The sequence below is a fragment of the Anomaloglossus baeobatrachus genome, chromosome 2, assembly GCF_048569485.1.
Source record: "Anomaloglossus baeobatrachus isolate aAnoBae1 chromosome 2, aAnoBae1.hap1, whole genome shotgun sequence".
Taxonomy (NCBI): Eukaryota; Metazoa; Chordata; class Amphibia; order Anura; family Aromobatidae; genus Anomaloglossus; species Anomaloglossus baeobatrachus.
In genome coordinates this window covers 276,757,391-276,780,115 of record NC_134354.1, presented here as the reverse complement: position 1 = coordinate 276,780,115, position 22,725 = coordinate 276,757,391, and the positions used below count along the sequence as shown (strand labels likewise).

The following is a 22,725-nucleotide window of genomic DNA, read 5'->3' as shown; positions in this document are numbered from 1 at the left end:
ATGATTTTACCATACTACTATTTCCCTGTATGTCTCACCATTGTTTCCTTCTTCTTTTTTACAGACGCAGTAATTGACACATGGCTTCACATTACAGATGCAGCAATGATCACACAGAGTGTCCTACCGGTATCACAGCCCTTCTGGAGGAGTGCGCCCGCTCATGCGTGGTCATGGCCCAGCTCACTCCTTCCACCTTCTGCACCTCTTCTGTGATCGCCACTTGCGAATGCGCCAATCGGCCTTATAGGCCCTTCTGCGCATGGGCGATTGAGCGTTTCACAGAGCGTTCCACCGACCGGATATCCGGTATTTACACCACCACTTGTTCCTTCCCACGACACCGTATGACGCGCACATGGGCTGTCTGTGGCCGCAGCTGTCGCATGCGCCGACCAGCCCACCTGGCTTCTCTGCGCATGGGCAGCATGCGTGCCACAGCCAGGCCCTGCGTCACAACTTCCTGCTCCCAGCTGACCCATATCGTATATAAGGGCAGATCTACTACCACCTCGTGCACCACAGGAGTCCACGTGGAGATTGCTTGCACATTCAATACTTTTGAGTTTTTCTCCTTCCCCAGGTACAGGTATTTTACCTTGCTGTTCTTTTTCGCTATCCAAATCTTTTCATGATGTTGTCTTTTTCCTATTTCCTTCTCATCTTTCTTCTCCAGGAATGTGATGCGCACTCCCGAACCTTTATTAACCCTTCCTCCACTATATCCTTGCTCATTATCAGCATACCAGGTGTGTGAAACAATTTTTGTATTTTCCCTTCTCTCTGTTTCCTTTGCTGTTGACTTACTATAGGCACATGTTTATACATCCACAGGATCAAACATTCTATTACCTTAACCCTTAGGGTTTTTGTCCAGTTCTGGACTCACCCTGTGCCAATCCACTTTTGAGCGGTATGTAATGCTGTTTTCTCACTACTACAAGGGTTCTCCTCTTAATGTATTTATACACTCATACATTGACGTACATTTGTACTCATAGGTCTTCATATGTCACTACACCTGGCGTATATTGCCCTCTTTGTTGTGAGGACATTACCAACACCAGCACTCTTACGTAGATCTGCGCTAATCTACTCTTGAGCGGTATGTAATGATGGTTGTTTTACCACCATAACTACTATTGTGCTCTTAGTATGTATACACTTATATATTGGCGTATATTTATCTTCATAGGTTCTCATATGCTACTACATCTGGCAACTACTATCCTCTTTGTTGTGAGGACATTATCTACGCCAGTACTCTCACACAGATTTCGTTTCATGAAACCTATAGGGTATGTACCGGTACATTTCCCGGTGTTCTGATCTAGTCCCAATGTACTGAGTGAATGGCTATTCTCTCACCATGTGACCCATTTTTCTCGTTATTCAAATTTTCAACATAGTGGATTCCATAACTCTGATAGTAATTCTGGACTACCTGCCCCCTTCTTGGCATATTAGCATTGGTCAACAGCAAAGGTACTCCTTTATGTCCTTTATGTACTCACCTTTTACTCTGACCTTTCTTTTTCCTTTTTATTTTTTTTCTCTTTTTCTCTTTCTTTTCCTTTTTCCTCTTTCCCTCTTTTTCTTCTTTTTTCTCTTTTTTCTTTCTTGTTTTCTTTTTTTCTTTTTCCTCTTATCCTTCATTCTCATTGTCCACCTTCTATCTTCCCTTGCTCCTGCCCCATGACTCTGCACCTCTGCTACTCCTATAGAGGACAAATTCTCACTCTCCAATAACTCTCTTAGAAACTTACGTCGGGTTCCATTTCTAAGTCTATGTCTATTTTTTAGGCAACCATATTTCTCTATTTGGATCTCCCGTACATGAGAAATACGCATTCATATCTCTTATGATCATATAGGTACGTTTTGGATAGTTCTACTAACTTATTATATGGTGATTTTTTTCTCCTCTGTATATGAAATGTTCATCTTTCATTCTTCATTGTTGTACACATATGGAATACAAAATTCTTTCTGTTGTTGCTTTCTACTATGCATCAATATGTAGACCTTGTTTTTATATTTGATCACCCTTAATCATCTTTCTACATTCAGACACAATGCATATATGTGATAAACACATGTGATTTCTATGTACTTACTAATATGTTTTTTCTTTCTGTATACCTTCATCATAGATTATCTCTGACGAAGGCCTGTATGTTAAGGCCGAAACGTTAGAACAAATTTTTTTGACCTTTGTACCAATAAAAGCAAGCAATTTGATTTTCAAGCATCATTTTGTCTCAGACTTTCATCTTTCAGTGTGCCAGAGTTAACCTTTTTGTACAATAGCAGAGGAGGGGCAGAGATGAGCGGGCCAAAGATCCCGCCTACCTCCTTCCTTCCTCATTGACGGCGGGACGGAGGTAAGATGTTCGTCGCTCCTGCGGTGTCACACGTAGCGATGTGTGGTGCCGCAGGAACGAGGAACAGCATCGCTACTTACCTGACAACGATTTTTTTGTAATTAAACGACCTCTCCAAAACAAACGATTTTTGTCTTTGTTGCGATCGTTTTAGGTCGCTTCAGCCTGTCACACGCTGCGACATTGCTAACGACGCCGGATGTGCGTCACGAACACCGTGACCCCGACGATATATTGTTAGCGATGTCGCAGCGTGTAAAGCACCCTTTAAGCTCAGGTAGATCTGAGCCAGTAGACATCACTATTGCTAGCAATACCCATTGTGGTAAAGGTTTTTGGAAACAAAGCTAATTAAAAAGAACTATGCACAATAGAAAATGGAGAAAGGCCCGTATTTTGGAAAACATAATGAAAAGACTTGTTTAATATTTGTTTAATAGAACACACAGGTTGAAAGGTCTGGCAGGTATGTTAGTCCATCATGGGATGATCTGGTTTAAATTGCATCCAATAATTCACATAGTTTGTGGACACAATGCTTATTGCTGATTATGTCTAGGGGCTACAGGAGCAAGTGTCGCGGGCGGAGGAGGGGAGGGACGCTGCGCTCTCCCACTGCTCGGGTCCGGCCGCTGCTGCTGCGGCTGCTGCTCAGTGGTGGCTCGAGTGGTGGGCCGGATGCCGGGGACTCGAGCGGCGTTCCTCGCCCGTGAGTGAAAAGGGTGGGGATTGATTGTGGGGATTTGATGTTGTCCGTGACGCCACCCACGGTTGTGGTGAGATTAGTGACACCACCGCTGCTCTAGACGGGGATCCCGGGAGCGATGACAGGGAGCAGCCTGGATGTTAGTTCTCCCCTCCATGGGTAGGGGGTTGGTTCTCCCGGGGCCATGTGATGGGGTAGGGATGGATTGCAGGCGGGTTACGGGGCCTGGCGAGGTGCAGGGTCGCGGGGGCAGCGCTTTGCCGCACGGCACGGTGGTACTCACTCAGCCAATGATGTACACAGAGTCTCCGGTAAAACAAACGGCTGGATGGATGGGTCCCACAGACGGCTGCAGTGTTTCTCCTCCTGGCAGGTTGATGGTGACTGCCTTTCCCTGCACCTGTGTAGTGTGTACGGTTCCAATGGGTTCCCACCGGTAACCTGCTCCCAAGCTTGGATGGGTGCTGAAGGAGCCCCTTTTGCCCGCAGGCTCTGGCCCTGGGAACTTTAGCCTTGGCGGTGACTGTGTTTCCCTCTCTCGGTTGGACGGTTGTATTCTGTCGGGACTTGGCTGCTGGGAAACCCAGGAGGTTCCCTTCGCTAACGGATTTGACAAATTCACGGCGACTCCTAGCCTTGTCGGGGTCCGTAAGCCCCTGCCGGATGGTGCTGGCTTCTCTTTGCGTACCGGTCCGGTACCGCCGGGCCACCGCCCGTCCACGGTCCTTATGGCTAGCTCCAATAGGCCTCTCCTGCAGACGGTCACCACCGTCTGCCAACCTTGCTGTTCCGTCCGGGCCACACACCCGGACCAACTTCAGTCTCTCCTCTACCACTTTCCTTCCTCTCCCTTTCACTTCCAAAACTCATCTCTCTACTTTTCCCGCCTCCAGGACTGTGAACTCCTTGGTGGGCGGGACCAACTGCCTGGCCCACCCCCTGGTGTGGACATCAGCCCCTGGAGGAAGGCAACAAGGGTTTTTGTCTGACTTCGGTGTGCCTGACCGGGAGTGTGGGGTATGTTTGTGTTGTGCTTGTGACGTCCTGGCTTCCCAGGGCGCCACACAAGAACCCTAATCAGAGACCTGCCAGCCACTTGAGTATGAGAAGACGGTAAGTGACAAAAATATCAAAACACATGCTATAAAAAATAAACACTAAAGAAAAAACAGGCCAACCAAATCCATAATAAATGTACTATGGGAAGAGAAATTTGGGCTGAAATTAATACTTGTAGGTGTAGAACTATATGTTAAAAATGTACATAATGTTAAGAAATTGATTAATCTGTTTGACAATATTACAGAGGGATCCATTTCTGACAAGGAGAGATGAGCATCTTGCCTTTGACAGTAGTCTGAGGTGTTTCTCATGAGGCAACATTTTGCCACCACTCAGGAGTAAGATTCGGTCACTTCTCAATGATTTACCCAGCTTAATTGGTAAAATGACAGCTAGTTCGGTGAACCAGTAGATCACAGAATGCCAATTCGGTTACCAGCTTTCTGCACTTAATTGCTTTTGCACTGTTAATAGGAATCTGTTACCTGATTCATGCATCCCAAACCACAGGCAGCAGGAATCAGAGCCTGGCTGCACCAGTTCAGCATGGTATCTTTTTCCCTTAAACAACAGATTGCTTATACTTGTAACAAAAACTCTCAGCATCTCCATATGAAAATACTGGAATCAAAGTTCATACGACACAAATGTATATAGTATGGGCTGACCTGATATTCCAGTTGATCACTATATCAAGTTTGGTGTTGAATTCATGTTGTGATGATGGATCTTGTGGTATATTTATGTAATGATTGTGGTTCTGATGCTGAATTAATATACTGATGGTGATGCTGGTGCTGTATTCATGTATGCAAGATGATTCTATTGTTGTATTCATTTACTGATAGTGGTTCATGGGATGCCTTTATGTACTGATGGTGGTTCTGGTACAGTATTCATACACCTATGGTGGTCCTGGTGTTGCATTCATATACTGATGGTGGTTCAGGTGATGTAACTACGTACAGATTATGCATCTGGTGCTGTGTTCATGTAATGTAGGTGGTTCTGGTGAATGATTCACGTACTGATGATGGTATTGGTGCTGTATTCATACACTGATGATGGTGGTACTGGTGCTGTATTCATATAGAGATGGTGGTTCTGGTGTTGTATTCATGTACTGATGGGTATATCCAATCCACAAATAGTAGGCATCCAGCAAATAGGATGCAAGCATAAGCAGTGTATACCAGCAAACCAAAAAAATAAAAGGCAGAAAGAATACACATAGTATGTCTGTTTAATCTGGGTGTAGGTGCCATTCCAAAGGAAATAAACATACTAAAGGTATTCTTTCTGTTTTTAACTATTTTTATTATTACTTTCCTGGGCTGACTATTCCATTTCTCTATAGGCTTGTAAGGTTTTTTCAATGTATTTCTATTTTAGATTTTTTTTACCATTTAATCATGGTTTTACTTTTTTAAAAACGTTCCTATTTGCAGCACTAGCTAATACATTGATGAGCAAAATGGTAACAAATGTTTTGATCTCTTGTCTTTTAGGCTCCATATCTCACCATCCACCACAGCTTTGAGTGTGAAACTACATGCATTTTATAATCATATTGGTACCTCGTACATAAATTTGACTTGCAACTATGTATCATATGATTAATTATGCAGATTCTTGTGATGTCACTGCATTATTACTGTTTTTCTCCTTCATTTTGATTATTTTGTTAATTTGTTACTATTTTGTAAATCCATCTTTGGTTTTCAACACAGCCTGAATTCTTCTGGGCATGGTCTTAACCAAAATATGATCCCAGGTTTTTGCTAATCATTCCCATGTTGGTACAAACTGTTTGACTCACTTGGGTATGAAAACAGCTTTTTCTTCAACTCTACCCACAAGATGTTCAATTGGGTTGAGGTCTGTGGACTGTGTGGGCCAATCCAGCACTTGTACTTCATTGTCATTGAACTAATTCTTAGCAAATCTTAACATATGCTTTGGGCTTCAGGTCACTATCCAGATGGAATACTATGTCGTCCTTTTCATATCCATAGTACATGAGTGCAAAAGACCAGAGAAAAGAGTCAGCTCACTCTTCCACATTCCTGGAGGTCCCCTTGAACCCGCACAGAAAAGCCTGGGTCAGGGCCATGGCAAATAGAAGAAGCAGCAGAAATCCAACGATACAGGTGAACCAATGTTGCAGATGTAAAATTGATCAGTTTTAATGTATTCAAAAAGTTAAAACATCCATACAGACAGTGGCATTACAGAAAATGTATGCAAATTGTCAGTGTCCCCCTAATAACTGACGGGTTTCGGCAGTGCCAGTGGCTCTGCCTTAATCATGGTAATTGAAGTAACTTTTCGAATACTCACAAATAGCTCAGAATTGAGACCATCATCAACCCTTGCCAAGTATCCAAGACCTTTGGCTGTGAAACTACCTCATATGATAAGGCTTCCTGAACTTGACATTTCCTTCCACTTCTTTATCTGTTAACCCCTTTTTCCTCTTGTTTCTTACATACTGATTTTCTCCCAGCAGATCGTGGTCTATTGACTTTCAGGTCATCACTTCAAATCATCCTTTTTCAATCTTCTACTGTCCATATTTGTAACTTTTTGCAAATTTGGGACAATGCTTCTTTTGAAGATATTGAAGTCAAGATTTCTTCGGGTCACCATTCCAAACTTGTGTAACATACATTGCATGGTGCTTGCATAGATGTCTGTGATCTCACTATTATGAAGCACACAAGCCACCCCCATCGCCGTGTTTGTCGTGCCACAACGGATAGACCTTGTGAAGAGCCAACTTGTTGACTCCAATATTTTGCCTGGACATCCACCTCTTGGCTTTTGAATGGATAGACAGACTTCATTTCATATTCTTCCAACTGTCATGGCACTCACATGATGCAGTTTGGCAATTTTGTTGGCCGAGAGACCACTATCGATGAGCTAGATAATGCTGTTTCTCTTTTCTAGAATATCTTCATGGATGCTGGTCAATTAGATCCAGTGAGCTTCGCTTGGGAATCAAGTTAATAACACACTGAGCTATTAGGAAATGTTATAACAGATAACAATTTGTAGTATACAGGAAGAAAAAAACGTTTCAATCCCCAGGAGCAGAACAAGAACAATGCAGTAACATCACAAAAATCTGCATAACTAATCATATGGTAAATAGTTGGCAGTCAAATATACTGTATGTATGAGAGAGACAAGATGATTGTCTATAAAATGAAGGTCGTCTCACCTTCAAAGCTTTAGAAGATGGTGAGATACGGAACTTGAAAGTAAAAAGTTCAAAATATTGTTACCCTTTTGCTTGTCAGTGTATATTACTGTCACGCTCCCTGGGTCCTCTGCTCCGCTCCCCGGCTCACCTGCCACGCTCCCCGCTCCATTGGCCGCGCTTCCCAGGCCTCCTGGTCCCCGCTCCCGGCGCCCGTCGGCTTCCCAGCCCCTGGCCGGCTCTGCTGCTTCCTCCTCTCAGCTTCCTGCCCTGGCTTCTGGCACCCGGGCCGCGCGCATGCGCATTAGGGCGCGCGCGCGGTCACTGACCCTTTCTTAAAGGGCCAGTGTCCACTGACAGGAAATGATGCACACAGGTACAGGGTATAAAGGGGATTAATGTCCAAGGGGGCGGGGCCTGTTCTTCGTGTTTCCCAAGCTAGGAGTCAGGTCTCCTTGTGTTCCTGTGAGATACTTACCTCTCTCTCTTTTAGAGCCGATCCTGCATTGCCATCCGGTCCTGCTGTATCTCGAACCCCGAACGCTGCCTATCTACCATCCTGACAGTCCGTACCATCCCGGTTCCCTGCGGTGACCCGTCATCTCGCTCCAACGGTTCCGGACCCCGCCTGACATCATCCCGGCTTCCGAACCTGAGCTCCGTCACCCGGACCACCATCAGTGACCCCGTGGTCCCAGGGACTTCTCCATTGTGTTCTAAGTGCACGGACTGTTCTGCTACCTAAAGTGCTCCAGCTACCGGACTCCGTTCCCTCTTCGGGGAGTTCGGTCCAGTGGATCCACCTCCCGGGTCTGCCCATCCATCTGGCCCTAACAATTACATACCTTATGATTACACTTCTTTCTTATTTATATACTTACAACCCATTTTAATCTGCTTGCTAATGGTATTTATACTTCTCTACCAGCTGCTAGATATATATTATAAGCTGCCAACTGCTTTATATATTTTACAATTGTAAATACATATTTTTTTTTCTGTTCATTAAAGATATATGTTTTCTGTTCATGCTTGTATCATATTTGTTGAATACATGCTATTGTGAATTGGGTACATATATATGTTATCTTACAGCACATAGTTATCATTGCACATGCACTTTTCTGTTTTTCCTAATTAGCTGTCACCATCCATATAGTGAAAAAAAACAAACAGAAGTTTGTAAAAAAAAAAAATAAAAAATGAAAAAAGAAGAAAAGCTTTTGATGACCTCTCATTGTATTTTATTGCAATGTTGTGGTGGCCAAAATAACATAATTCTGCATTATTAAAAAAAATATGCTGTTTACTGATTAGATTAATTTATTTTATATTCTGAAACCAGCGATACCAAATATGTTTCTTTCTAAAGTTTTATTTTCAGTGGGGTAAAAGGTGGATGATGTGAACTTTGGTGCTCTTTCCAATTTTTTCATATTTTTTTTTTTAAAAAATAGTTTTTTACTTTCAATTGTGTTTAGTAGTTCCCTTATGGAACTTGAAGCTGCGATCGTCCGATTGCTTGTGTTGTATAGAGCAGTGGCATCAGCATCAGCACTGCTCTGTACAGAAGAAATAATGATTTCCTATGAATGCCGCCTCACAGCCGTCGTTCACAGGAAGTGCGTGACGACAGACACAGGGGTCATCAGCTGATCTCTGGCTGTCATGAAAACCCAATGATGTTATAGGCGCACTGATGAAATGAGGAATGATGGCGCGTGTTAAATCCTGCTGTATTCAAAGAAGACGAACTTTCATGGAGATGGCAGTTGTGACTGATAAGATTCTATGAGGATGGGAGGAGGTAGGATCTACAAGCAGAGGGAGGAGTTAGCTACAGAGGGAGGAGCTAGAGGAAGAGCTCCACCCCTTCTCCCTCTTCTATCTACATAGAATCATCAGTAACATCTGCCATCTCCTATCTCAGTAATGGGAAAGTCTTCACTGAATACAGATTACACCTCAGAATTGAAAATTTTGATAATGACTGATAAATTCTGGCAGAGAAAGAAGCAGATTTGTCTGATAAGATTTATTACAAAGTTGTTTATTTTCATGTGTACTATTGATTTATGAAATAAAAATTAAAATGATGTGTATGCTTTAAAAAGCCTTAAACAAAATAAAGACATTTTGGAGATTTTCCAAAAAGAAAGTCATATTGTAACAGTTTTCCTGCTTCACCAAAGGCAAATCATCTAGTCATTTAATTTATTGTACAGGGTCTCTTTTCGCAGTTATACCATGAGAGACAGAGACCCACTACACACTGTAATAACATCCTAAACCCAGTACCCAAAGAAATATTTCAATACATTTCACTTTTCTGTATACGTCTTTTGGCATATTTTCATCCACATTGTCCAGCACTAATACATTTATGAGCTATCCTTTAAGGGAACGGTGAAGTCACTGATCAGCTGAGATATTGAGTGGAACACAGCAGCTCACTACTTTATTGATTGATGGCTGTGGGAGAACTGCAGTACTTGGCAGCGATCATTAAACAATGCATAGAGCTGCCAAGTGCTCGTCCGCTACTAATCTTGTATTAATAGCCGATCTTTAAGGCAACCTGTCATCAGGATTTTGTACACCGAACTAATGGCCTGTATGTAAAGGTGCTTGATGCAGTTTCAAATGTGCCCTTGTTTGTAGAATTCCATTTTCTGTTTTAGAGAAATTCATTGTAGGCTAATGAGTAGCAGCGCAGTGAGGTGGGACACTTGAAACTTTCCTGCCTCTCCCCCCTGCCTCCTATCAGTGACTGACAGGTCTCTCCTGCTGCTCATTTCTGCTCCTTAGAGGGGGCACATGGGAAGATCACTAGTCCATTACTCGCAATATCATTAGGACCTTACTACACATACACCGGTCCAGGCAATGACTGTGCTTGCAGAAGATCTGTTGCAGGGAAAGCAGGTCCCTGAAACAGGAGTGACCTGTCAATCAGAGACAGGGGCAGGCAGTGGTCGAGGAATAGGGATGGAGGCAGGAGAGCTATATACAATACTGCTGCACTTGCATCTCATTAAAGTACAGTTATACAATTATATGCATTAGTTTGGGGTATAAAATAAAACACTAAAAAATATATATATATATATATATATATATATATATATATATATATACACAGTACCGACCAAAAGTTTGGACACACCTTCTCATCTCTAGAACAACTGTTAAGAGGAGACTTTGTGCAGCAGGCCTTCATGGTAAAATAGCTGCTAGGAAACCACTGCTAAGGACAGGCAACAAGCAGAATAGACTTGTTTGGGCTAAATTATACAAGGAATGGACATTAGACCAGTGGAAATCTGTGCTTTGGTCTGATGAGTCCAAATTTGAGATCTTTGGATCCAACCACCGTGTTTTTGTAGAAAAGGTGAACGGATGGACTCTACATGGCTGGTTCCCACCGTGAAGCATGGAGGAGGAGGTGTGATGGTGTGGGGGTTCTTTGCTGGTGACACTGTTGGGGATTTATTCAAAATTGAAGGCATACAGAACCAGCCTGCCTACCACAGCATCTTTCAGCGGTGTGCTATTCCATCCGGTTTGCGTTTAGTTGGACCAACATTTATTTTTCAACAGGACAATGACCCCAAACACACCTCCAGGCTGTGTAAGGGCTATTTGACTAAGAAGGAGAGATGACGCCAGATGACCTGGTCTCCACAGTCACCAGACCTGAACCCAATCGAGATGGTTTGGGGTGAGCTGGACCGCAGAGTGAAGGCAAAAGGGCCAACAAGTGCTAAGCATCTCTGGGAACTCCTTCAAGACTTTTGGAAAACCATTTCTTGTGACTACCTCTTGAAGTTCACCAAGAGAATGCCAAGAGTGTGCAAAGTAGTAATGAAAGCAAAAGGTGGCTACTTTGAAGAACCTAGAATATAAGACATATTTTCAGTTGTTTCACACTTTAAGTATTTCGTTCCACATGTTCTAATTCATAGTTCTGATGCCTTCAATGTGAATCTACAATGTTCAGAGTCCTGAAAATAAAGAAAAATCTTTGAATGAGAAGGTGTGTCCAAACTTTTGGTCTGTACTGTATAAATATTATCTAATATAAAAAACATAGACTTAGACTATGTTTTGATGGGGAAATTTAACCCCGCGCTTTACAGATACTCTCCAAAAAACCTGCCTCCATTAAAGTCAATGGAGCTGGGAGCTACAGGTCATTAATAGGAGCTGTTATTGGTTGCTATAGGAACAAAGGACATTCTTAGTATAAGAAGCTTATGTGTAAGGTAATATGATTGTAACGCCCCTGAATATATCAGGGTGCTACAGGGAACTGCATCCTTTTCCAAGGGTGCAGGTCCTACCCCCCATGGTTCCAGGTAACTAAGAAAACCGGTGAAAGGAGTTGGAGTGTTAGCTCCCGGGGAGCTAGACCGAGGTTGGGTCGCAGACGGTGGTCCGGAACCGGAGGAGTCAGTGGCAGGGATGTTGGACAGGGGTGTGACAGACATAGTCTTGGAGGGACTGTCGGCACCAACAGGACCAACAGAACTGACCAGTACCGAGCACGACAAGGTACAGGACCCTAGGTCAGGAGCCAATTCAACGTCCTGGCAATTAATCTGCAGAGGGAGAGAATCTTCAGGACCTTTCCTGAGAGCTCAGAGATTGAGGGCATCAGCACAATGCAGGGGACAGGGTTTCCAAGCAAAGCAGCTCACTGAAGTCCCAAGTGCCAGCCCTCAAGAGCACAGCTACACTACACCTAGTGAGCGAGGCCCCCTACAGCTTCAAGCCACGGGGCCCACCAACAGACAACAAATTGTGCACAGAGGCAGGCTCCGGATTACTAAGTGACACCGGTGGGACTGGCTACTTGGATGGGCTTCCCGCAGTGGCACTCAGAGACTTTGGTTTACCTACAGTGTGTGTGTGAGTATACTTTCTAAACCTCATCCAACACCACAACTACCCACTGTGATTACCTTGATCCCTGCACCCTGTCCCCCCAAAGCTACCAAAATCCTAAGAGTCCGGGTCCTTCCCTGCCTGCAGAGGGATTGACACCTTGCTGCCCCACACCATCTGCCCCAGTAAACCTTAAAGCAGTGGCGGTACTCCCATTACCACAACCCGCAGGTGGCGTCACGAACTTCTCCCCTGTAAATAACAACTTTTCAAGTTTTGAGTGCTCACCGAGCCTGGGCCCGGCACCCTCGAGCCACGACAACCCCGGATCCGACAACCCCGGTCATCACCAGGGTGTCACTCCTCAATTTTTTCTGGTGTCACAAACAGGATAAGGATTGGACCCATTAACCTGGGTGACGTGTGCCTTACAGAACTGTCTAAATCTGAACTGTGGCTGTTTACTTGCTTTGCCGCCATTTTGGTGCCTAAAAGCAACAACTGCGCCATCATCCCCACAAAAGGGCGCGAAGCCGGAGCTCCGCTCCTTGGGAGCAACAGGATGTGAGGGCGGAGATTGGCGCAGGGACACCAGGACTCTGCACAAAAGTTCCTGGCTAAAAGAGCAGCAAGATGTTGGAGTCGAGAGACTGGTCGCTTGTGCGTTCCGTTCCCGGAACGTCTACGTGGATCGAGGAGGAGACGGAGTGGCTCTGCAGGAGGATGAGGACACAGTTCCTGTTCATTTGGACGACTGGAGGATCGAGAGGAGGAGTGTGGCCGCAGCAGTGCGGGCCCGTGAAGTGGAAGCCCTGCGTGTGGAGCGGGTAAGTAAAGGCCCAGTTCCGGTTGATCCAGCCTACCCGGCCGCGGAACCCGAGCTGCTTCCAGCCACCGCAACAGCCATGCCACCTCTTCCACCCTCGGCTGAAACTATGGCCGAGCCGCTGCCCCTGACACCGGCAGTGGAGCCTCCTGCCTCCGCGGAAGAAGAACAGGCCGCAACGCTTCCGGGCCTACCACCGGCCAGACCAGATCAGGCCCCAATGCCTCCGGTACCATCCCCGGCCAGACCAGACCAGGCCGCATCACCGGACCTGTACTCCGGTACAGAGCACCCAATGCGCCGGCTGCAAAATAGCCGGCGCATCTTGTTGCTGCTACAGGGAAGGAACCCGTCGACATGCCGGTTCCACTGCATTGCGGCCTCCCGGTAGCTGCCGGGGCCGTGGGAATCCGAATGCATCCGGATCCCCTGGAGGAGGCGGAACCTGAGGTCAGTGCCCCATACTGGGAAGACACCAGCAGCAGCTGCTCACAGAGATGTCCGCCACAGAGCAGCGTCGGGCGGAGGTCGCCGCCCGTACTCATCATGAAAAGGAGCATCTGAGGAAGGCTACCTTCCGGGTCAGAGGGCCGCGGTACCGGGGCCTAGTGGAGCGCTTTGACCCCATCAAAGGGTGAGGGTTTATTGCTGAGCCAGGCCTTGCTGCAGGGGTGTTTGTTTCCAGGAGGGATGTCGCGGAACACCTCAAAAGGGGCACCCCAATCGAAACCTGAAACAAGGTGATATGGTTTCGTATTGCCGACATTGTGGGGAGCGGGGCTGGTACGCCTTAGAGGTTAACAAGTATGCCATGGCGGAAGAGAAGATAGTGCCAGCCCCCGCAACAATCCCAGCTTGCCCACGAGAGTAGTGGTAGCGGAACCAGGCTACCCCAGTAGTTCCTGTTGTTTTATGTTTGTGTATGTTATTTCTCTTGAAAAGTCTGCATAATTGAAAATGATAATTGAATAAGCTGCTAAAGAATAATCTCTGATTAAGTAACCTGATTTTGAAACGTTTTACAATTTTGCACACGGTGCATGGATCCTGTTTATCTCCCTACTTTTAAAAATGAACCATGGCTGCAGGACTGGGAGCAGCCAGCACGAACTTGTGCCCTTTGTAAAAAGTTGCACCCAGTGTGCCTACCAGAGTCGTACCCTGTACCATCAGGGCTTCAATCCTGTCACCACGGACCATGCAAGGAACTCGGGGTGGTGCGACACCATAACTAGAGGTGGCACCAAGGGTTCAGGTGTTTTGGGTGGCGGGTTGAAGGGAAAGGGACAATGGGAATGGAATGTCGCAGGAAGAAGCTGCAGCGGAGTAGGCTGAGCTTCCGACTACCGCCACAACCGGTAGAGTTCCCAGGTGTTCCAGTGTTGGACTCTGCGAGTTTGTAACGTTTAAGTGTATTGCCTCCCCTGTGTGGGAAGATTATTTAATATTTAACATGTTATCTTTTTACTTCCAGTTAAAATAAAAACTCTGTGTGCACTGTAGCTCGCGGACGAGCTATGTTTAACCAAGGGGGAATGTAGCACCCCTGAATATATCAGGGTGCTATAGGGAACTGCATCCTTTCCCTAGGGTGCAGGGCCTACCCCCCATGGTTCCAGGTACCTAAGAAAATTGGTGTCACCTCCATCAGCAACACAAACCCTAACCACACCTCACACCATGACCTGTCAGACACACCAGTGGGTTGGTCTAGCTGGGACAGGGCCACCCACCTAGGGGTCAGGCAGACTGGTGGGAGGGAAGAAGACATTTCAGTGAGAGCTCTCAAAGAGAGAGGAGCTGGAGTGTTAGCTCCCGGGGAGCTAGACCAAGGTTGGGTCGCAGATGGTGGTCCGGGACTGGAGGAGTCGGTGACCGGTGGCAGGGACGTTGGACAGGGGTGTGACGGATGTAGTCTTGGAGGGACTGTCGGCACCAACAGGACCAACAGAACTGATTAGTACCAAGCACGACGGGGTACAGGATCCTAGGTCAGGAGCCGATTCAATGTCCTGGCATTAACCTGCAGAGGGAGAGGATCTTCAGGACCTTTCCTGAGAGCTCAGAGATTGAGGGCATCAGCAAGGTTTTCCAAGCGGAGCAGCCCACTGAAGTCCCAAGTGCCAGCCATCAAGAGCACAGCTACGCTACACATAATAAGCGAGGCCCCCTACAGCTTCAAGACACGGGGACCACCAACAGACAACAAATTGTGCATGGAGGCAGGTTCCGGATTACTAAGTGACACCGGTGGGACTGGGTACTTGGACAGGCTTCCCGCAGCGGCAGCGGCACTCAGAGACTTTGGTTTACCTACAGTGTGTGTGTCTACTTTCTAAACCTTATCCAACACCATGAGTACCTGCAGTGAGTACCCTTATCCCTAACCCTGTCCTCCCAAAGCTACCAAAATCCCCAGAGTCTGGCGCCTTCCCTACCTGCGGAGGGACTGACACCTTGCTGCTTCACACCATCTGCCCCGGTACTCCTTCCAGCAGCAGCGGTACTCCCATTACCGCAACCCGCAGGTGGTGTCACAAACTTTTCCCCTGTAAATAACCCCTTCTCAAGTTTTGAGTGCTCGCCGAGCATGGGTCCGGACCCCTCGAGCCACTACCACCCCGGATCCGAGTACCCCTGTCGACACCGGGGCGGCACATGATTTCTGTGGAGAGACGAATAGAGAGAGAGACAGACTGAGAGACAGACAGACAGAGAGAGACGAACAGACAGGCACAGACAGACAGAGAAAGAGGCAGACAGGGAAAGAGACAGACAGACAGAGGCAGACAGGGAAAGAGACAGAGACAAACAGACAGAGAAAAATGGCAGATAGCGACAGACAGAGATACAGACAGACAGGGAAAATCATACAGGGAAAGAGAAAATTTTCATTTTTTTCACAAAAATGTTGCTGTAACATCAAATTTCTTACTTTTTCAAGGGGCAACAACAAAAAGTGGACCCAACAGGTTGTTATCCAAATTCTTATGAGCACAGGGATACTCCACATGTGGCCAAAAACCTCTGTTTGGATAAATAGGAGGGCTTGGAATGGAAGGAGCACCATTTGAATTTTGGAAAAGTTGAAATGTCACATTTTCAGGGCCCCTTGGGTACCTATACAGCAGAAACCCCCTACAAGTGACCCCATTTTGGAAACTGGACCCCACAAGGATTTTATTCAGGCATATAGTAAGCATTTTGAATCCACAGGTAGTTCACAAAAATCTTGCTGTAGCAACAAATTTCTCACTTTTAGGCTATGTGGCCATCATTCAGCGACATGGCGTCTAGTACACAGTGTCAGCCTTCCTGCAGAGATGTGAGTGTTGTCCACGGGAGAACGCAGCTGCCCATGCCCACGATTTGGGTTCAGGCTGCTGGGGACTTTAGTTCTATTCTACCTGCAGAGAGCACTCTTTTCTTCGCAGCAAAATTGACATGCTGAGGCTCGGGAAGCTGCACCACAGGTCAGTTTATGCTGCGGAGAAAAGAAGCGCAGTGGGCAGGAGATTTCTAAAAATCCTTCCACTGTGCTTCTACTGCACAACGCAGTGTTATGGATGCAGGGAAAACACTCTGTGCCCAAAACGCTGCAAACCCTGATTGTGGGCACACAGCGTACAATGCTATGATGGATGAATGAATAGATGTCAAACATATATATAACGTCCCACCCCCCCTGCATATTTTAAGATGGCGCCTTTTAGTGCCTTTCATGGGGCACTAAAGGGTGCCTAGCTTTGTACTTAGCCCCAAAAAAAAATAATAATAAAAAAAAACTATGTGGGGTCCCCCCTATTTTTGATAGCCAGCTAGGGTAAAGCAGACAGCTGTAGCCTGCAAACCACAGCTGACAGCTTCACCTTGGCTGGTGGTCAATTTGGAGGGCTCCCCAAGCTGTTTTTTTTATAATTAATAAATAATTTTAAAAAACAAACAAACATGGGGTCCCCCCAAATTAGATCACCAGCCAAGGTGAAGCTGATAGCTGGGGTCTGGTATTCTCAGGGTGGGAAGAGCCATGGTTATTGGACTCTTCCCAGTCTAAAAATAGTAGGCCGCAGCCGCCCCAGAAGTCGCGCATCCCTGGTGCGGTGGCAAATGGGGTAATAAATGGGGTTGATAAAAGCTGTAATGTCACCTGGCATCAAGCCCAGCAGTTTGTGATGTCACGGCGTCTATCAGATACCCGACATAACTAATTGACAGTAATAAAAAAAAATTCACAACAAAAAAAAATGTTTTTGAAAAAACACTCCCCAAAACATTCCCTCTTTCACCAATTTATTGAAAATAAAAAAATAAAAATCGGGTCCGCTGTAATCCATTTTGGAAGTCCCACGACGACTCTGGACCTTTTAGAATATGGGGGCACGTTCATGGAACGTATCCCCTCATTTTCTAGGGGTGCAGACCCTCCATGTGAGGAGAGTGGGTGCAAAGAATCTGCACCTACCCTCCTCGGGTCACAGCAGTAGAGTGCGAGCAGCCAGCTAGCGTTTCTGAAAGCAGGAAGCTGAGCTGACAGCGGCTCTCTGCGCATGTGAGCAGCGTGAATTGTGAAGGAGGAGGGGGCCGCGGGGGTTCAGCGCTGCACGAGGTACAGGGGTGACCTGGCAGGGCCTGGGTAGCAGTTTTCTGTCGCATGTGTCATGGCACATGTGACAGAAATCCAAGGAAGATGGTAAATGAGGTTGGCGCGCTAATGTGCGCGGCGCCATCTTGGATTTTCGGGAGCGGGTTGTGTGTCGGGGGGGCACTTTGGAGACACCGGGGGACCGGGGAGGAGATTTATCTCCCATCTAACATGTTTGATCATGGCAGGTGGGAGATAAATCATTTATTACCGGCGCTGTCATTTACTATAATGTGGTCATCGGTGTAAGGTGTATAACGGTGATCACGTGACTGGGGCCTGGAAAACCGGCCCGAATCATGATCTCCAGGGTCTCAGCTACCCCCGGTAGCTGAAGCCCGTGAGATTTTGCAATGATGGGGGGAGCTATTTACCTTTTTCTGACTGCCGTTTTAAAATGGCAGATCAGAATAAGTACCCTTTTTTGCTGCCGTTTTAATACGTAAGGCGGTCGTAATGGGGTTAAACTTAATCTGAACCCATCTAGCCTTCTTATGTTTCATCTCTGCTGATACTAAAATCTCACTCTGCTCAGTAAAAGCTGCAGCTGGCAGTTAGGCTGGCTGGGCAGAGATAGAAAACAGTTGGACTCAGGAGCGAGCTCTCACTCTTTAGGCTCTGTTCACACCTGTAAAAGGAAAATCTGTTGTTTTTTTCTTCTTCTGAGAAACGGAATTGCTATGTAACAAATTGTACAGCTATTAATGAATAGATCCCTATGACCATCAGATTTTATATTATACAGGAGCTTTACTTTCAACATTCAGGCCATTAACAATCACTTTCATAAAGGCACCAACATTACTGTTCAGTACAAATGCTATGTATGGTTCAATACACCGTAAAAATTTGACCAACTAGTGTCTATTTCCCCCAAAACTGAGTAACTAATTGAAATACATTTTCCATCTCTTAAAGGGAAACTATCCATAGGATCAACCCTCTTCAGTCGTCTATATAAGCATGTAGGGCATAGGAAGCTGAATAAAATGATATCTTCATATCTGCCATCCAAAGTCTAATTCCAGAGAAATACACATTTTTCTTGCATGCAAATGAAATGTTAAGCTCTATGTGGTGGATACAGATCTACCAGAGAATCTGCCTTCAGAGTGGGTGGTGTGAGACATATAATGACTGACACTTTGCTCTAATAATTGCACAGAGTACAGCAGAGCTAACACAGTACAGCAGAGCTAAAAAAGTGAACTTTATCTCATTAGAAATACATTTGCAACTGCAGTCCTCTCACAGTGCTTCAGATTCCATATCACAGGTAGCCAGTGATGGGGAATGGCAGTACAACAGAGCGGACAGCTCTGTGAGAGTACAACAGCAAAGGTTTGTGTGTTTTTTAATGAGATACGGTTCTACTCTGCTGTGCTGTGTTCGCTATAATCAGGCACAGCTGTGCTGCATAGCACTATGAGGGGGCAACTACTGCTGCAAATGTTTGTAATGAGAAAATGTTCACTCCTGCTGTAGTTTGTTAGCTCTGATCTCACTTCAGATCTGTGTGTGACCATGAAAGTATCAGTCATTCCTTGATTCATGTTTGTAACTCCCCCTTTCATTAAAAATAAAGTCTGGGGGGCAGATTTGTAGGAAGATTTGATCTTAGTTGCTCATTTACATATAGGACAAATGTGGATTTCTCTGGAATAAAACATCAGATTGCAGATATCATGGTATCATTTTATTCAGCTTCCTGGAACCTGCATGCCTATGTGGACAGCTTAGAAGGATTGAACCTATTAACGATTCCCTTTAATTCACTAATAAGCCAAGCAGTTAAGAGCTCTAGTTAACAAATGGGAGTACAAATAAAGGTCCCCCATCTCCAACAATATTAAGCCCTGAAGTACATATGGAAAGGATACATGTAAAATAAAGTCCAATATTTTAAACAGTGGTCTCTTAAAGTATAGTTTCCCATGTACACATGTTCAAAGGAATGTTATCAGTAGACATTATGGCACAACTGTAAGCATAGTGACTTGTTACCTGCCCGCCAGATCCTTTCATATCCTTCATATTCAGTGCATTTTTCATCCCCTTTCCTTTCTCTTTCTTTCCTTTCTTCTTTTTACAGCAGCATTTCTTACATATACAAAAACAGCAGGTGATGATCAACAACCCAGCTACCACTGCAATAGCTATGATGGCCCAAGGAGGCACTATAAGTAAGAAAGTATAGTGACAAAAACAAATGAGAACTTATTTTGCATAATAACTACTGAAATAAAACGTGTGCAACATAAAAACATACAAATTCAAAAATTCTTATTCTTACTGTTGATCCAGTCTGATTGACATTTGGGATCGGGAGGAAAAATTAGCCCTTTTAGGGCAGACTGAGTAATTCATTATGCTTTAGCCTAGCCCCCTCTTTTCAATAATATCCACTCCCATCCTTCATATGAACTTGGTGGATATGTTAGGATACACTGACTGATGCCTTTTCTAACCTAGTCAAAAAGACTCCTACTTCATTGAGGTTTTTTTTCTAACATTTATTCATCCAGTCTTCAGATGGAGTGGTATCAATGCGTTATTTATTAAAAGCAAAAATCACAAGTGAAAGTCTCTGACGGCATGGCACAACAAATGAGTAAATATACATACATTCATGGCCAAAAGTGTTGGCACCCTTGAAATTATTCCAGAAAACTAAGTGTTTCTACAAGGAAATTATTGCTATTACACGTTTTGTTATACACATGTTTCTTTCCTTTGTGTATATTGGAGCAACGGAAAAAAAACCAGAGCAAAAAAGGCAAATTAATCATTATTTCACACAAAATTCCAAAAACAGGACTGGGCAAAACTGTTGGCATCCTCAAATTAATATTTGGTTGCACACCTTTTGGAATAAGTGACTGCAATAGCCATCAACAAGCTTCTTAAGCGGGCTTTACACGCTATAACATATCTAACAATGTGTCGGCGGGGTCACGTCGTAAGTGACGCACATCCGGCATGGTTAGTGACGTAGTAGCGTTTAACAGCTACGTGCGATTGAACGTAAAACCGTTCATCGCATACACGTCATTCATTTCCTAAAAATTGCACGTCGGGTTGTTCAATGTTCCCGAGGCAGCACACATCGCAGTATGTGACACCCCGGGAACGATGAACACATCTTACCTGCGTCCCGCCGGCAATGCGGAAAGAAGGAGGTGGGCGGGATGTTTACATCCTGCTCATCTCCGCCCCTCCGCTTTTATTGGCCGGCTGCCGTGTGACGTCGCTGTGACGCTGAACATCCCTCCCACTCCAGGAAGTGGATGTTCGCCACCCACATCGAGGTCGTATGGAAGGGTAAGTACGTATGACGGCAAATAACCGTTTGTGTGACACGGTCAACAAATTGAACGTGTTGCACATACGATGGGGGCGTGTCACATCGCATACGATATCGTATGCTTAATTGTGAGGTGTAAAGCAGGCTTTACACCTTTCAATTGGAATTTTGAACCAATCTTCTTTTCCAAACTGCTCTAGGACCCTCATATTTGAAGGCTGCCTCCTCCCAACACCAATTTTATGATTTCTCCACAGGTACTCAATGGCATTTAGACGGCCACTCCAAAACTCTCCAGTGCTTTGCTTCCATCCATTTCTGGGGGCTTTTTTTTAAGTATGTTTGGGGTCATTGTGCTGCCGGAGACCTAGGATGCAAACCCAACTTTCTGACACTCTGCACTACTTTGTGATTCCCAATTCTTTGGTTAATGTTCAGATTTCATGATACATTGAACACAGTCAGAGGCAGCCAAATAACCCCCAAAACAACTTTGAACCTCCACCATATTTGACTGTAGTTACCATGTACATTTCTTTGTCGGCCTCATTCTGTTTGAAGCAAACAGTAGAAATAAATACTTTACTAAAAAGCTCTATCTTGGTCCCATTTATAACATGCTTTCCCAAACGTATTTTGTTGTTACTAACATAAACTTTGGCAAACTGCAGTCTGGCTTTTTATGTCTCTGCGTCAGCAGTGGGGTCCTCCTGGGTCTTCTGCCATAGCGTTTCATTTCATTCGAATGTTGACGGATAGTTTACGCTAACACTGATGTGCCCCTGCAGGACAGCTTGAATTTATATGGAACTTGATTGGGCCTACTTATCCACCATCCTCGCTATCCTGTGTTGCAACCTTTCATCAGTTTTTCTATGACGTCCACATCAGGTGAGATTAGCTACAGTGCCTTTGTGTGGAAACGTCTTGATTATTTTGCACACCATGGACAAAGGAACATTAAGATCTTCCTTGAGATTGTTGATATTTTTCCACAAGATGCACTTGTAACCTTAAGATTTTGAAATATGTTGATATTTTTCAACAATTTTGATTCTCAACTCCTCAGACAGTTTTCTTTTCCTCTTTGTGTTCTCCATGCTTAGTGTAGCACATACAGACACATAATCCAAAGCATAAGAAAATGTCTCCCTTTTTATCTGGTATCAGGTGTCATTTTCATATTACCAACATCTGTTACTTTCCACAGGTGAGTTTGAATGAGCCTCACATGCTTGAAACAAATTTGTTTACCCACAGTTTTGGAGAAAGGTGTCAATAATTTGGTCATGCCCATTTTTTTGGGTTTTTGTGTGAAATTATGTCCAATTAGCTTTTTTTTTCCCTCTTTTATTGTGTTGCTGCTATACACACAAAGGAAATATACACATGTATGACACAACATGTGTAATTGCAATAGTTTTCAAGGAGAAATACTCATTTTCTGCAACAATTTCAAGGGTGCCAAAACTTTCAGCAATGACTTGTATACTGTTGAAACCTGAGGTTTAGATACACCATCTTAAAAGACACATATGCATGTTTCTCAATATCTGACATGAAATCAGATTAAACCTTTCCTGTTTTAGGTCAATTAGGAACCAAGAATATTTATATTTGCCAAATGCCAGAATAATGAGAAAGAGAATCTTTTAAGGCATCTTTATTACTTTCTTCGAAGTCAAAAGTTTACATACACTAAAGGGTAC

General features: G+C 44.8%; 1 protein-coding gene across 2 annotated transcripts in view; it reads right to left on the bottom strand.

The window, feature by feature from the left end:
- Positions 1 to 22,725, bottom strand: part of SYT2 (synaptotagmin 2) — a 223,495-nt gene that overhangs the window by 74,976 nt on the left and 125,794 nt on the right. For both annotated transcript variants that reach the window (XM_075335816.1, XM_075335817.1), the window contains exon 4: positions 19,717 to 19,889. In XM_075335816.1, the coding sequence (XP_075191931.1) occupies positions 19,717 to 19,889 (173 nt within the window). The remainder of the gene's footprint in view (positions 1 to 19,716; positions 19,890 to 22,725) is intronic.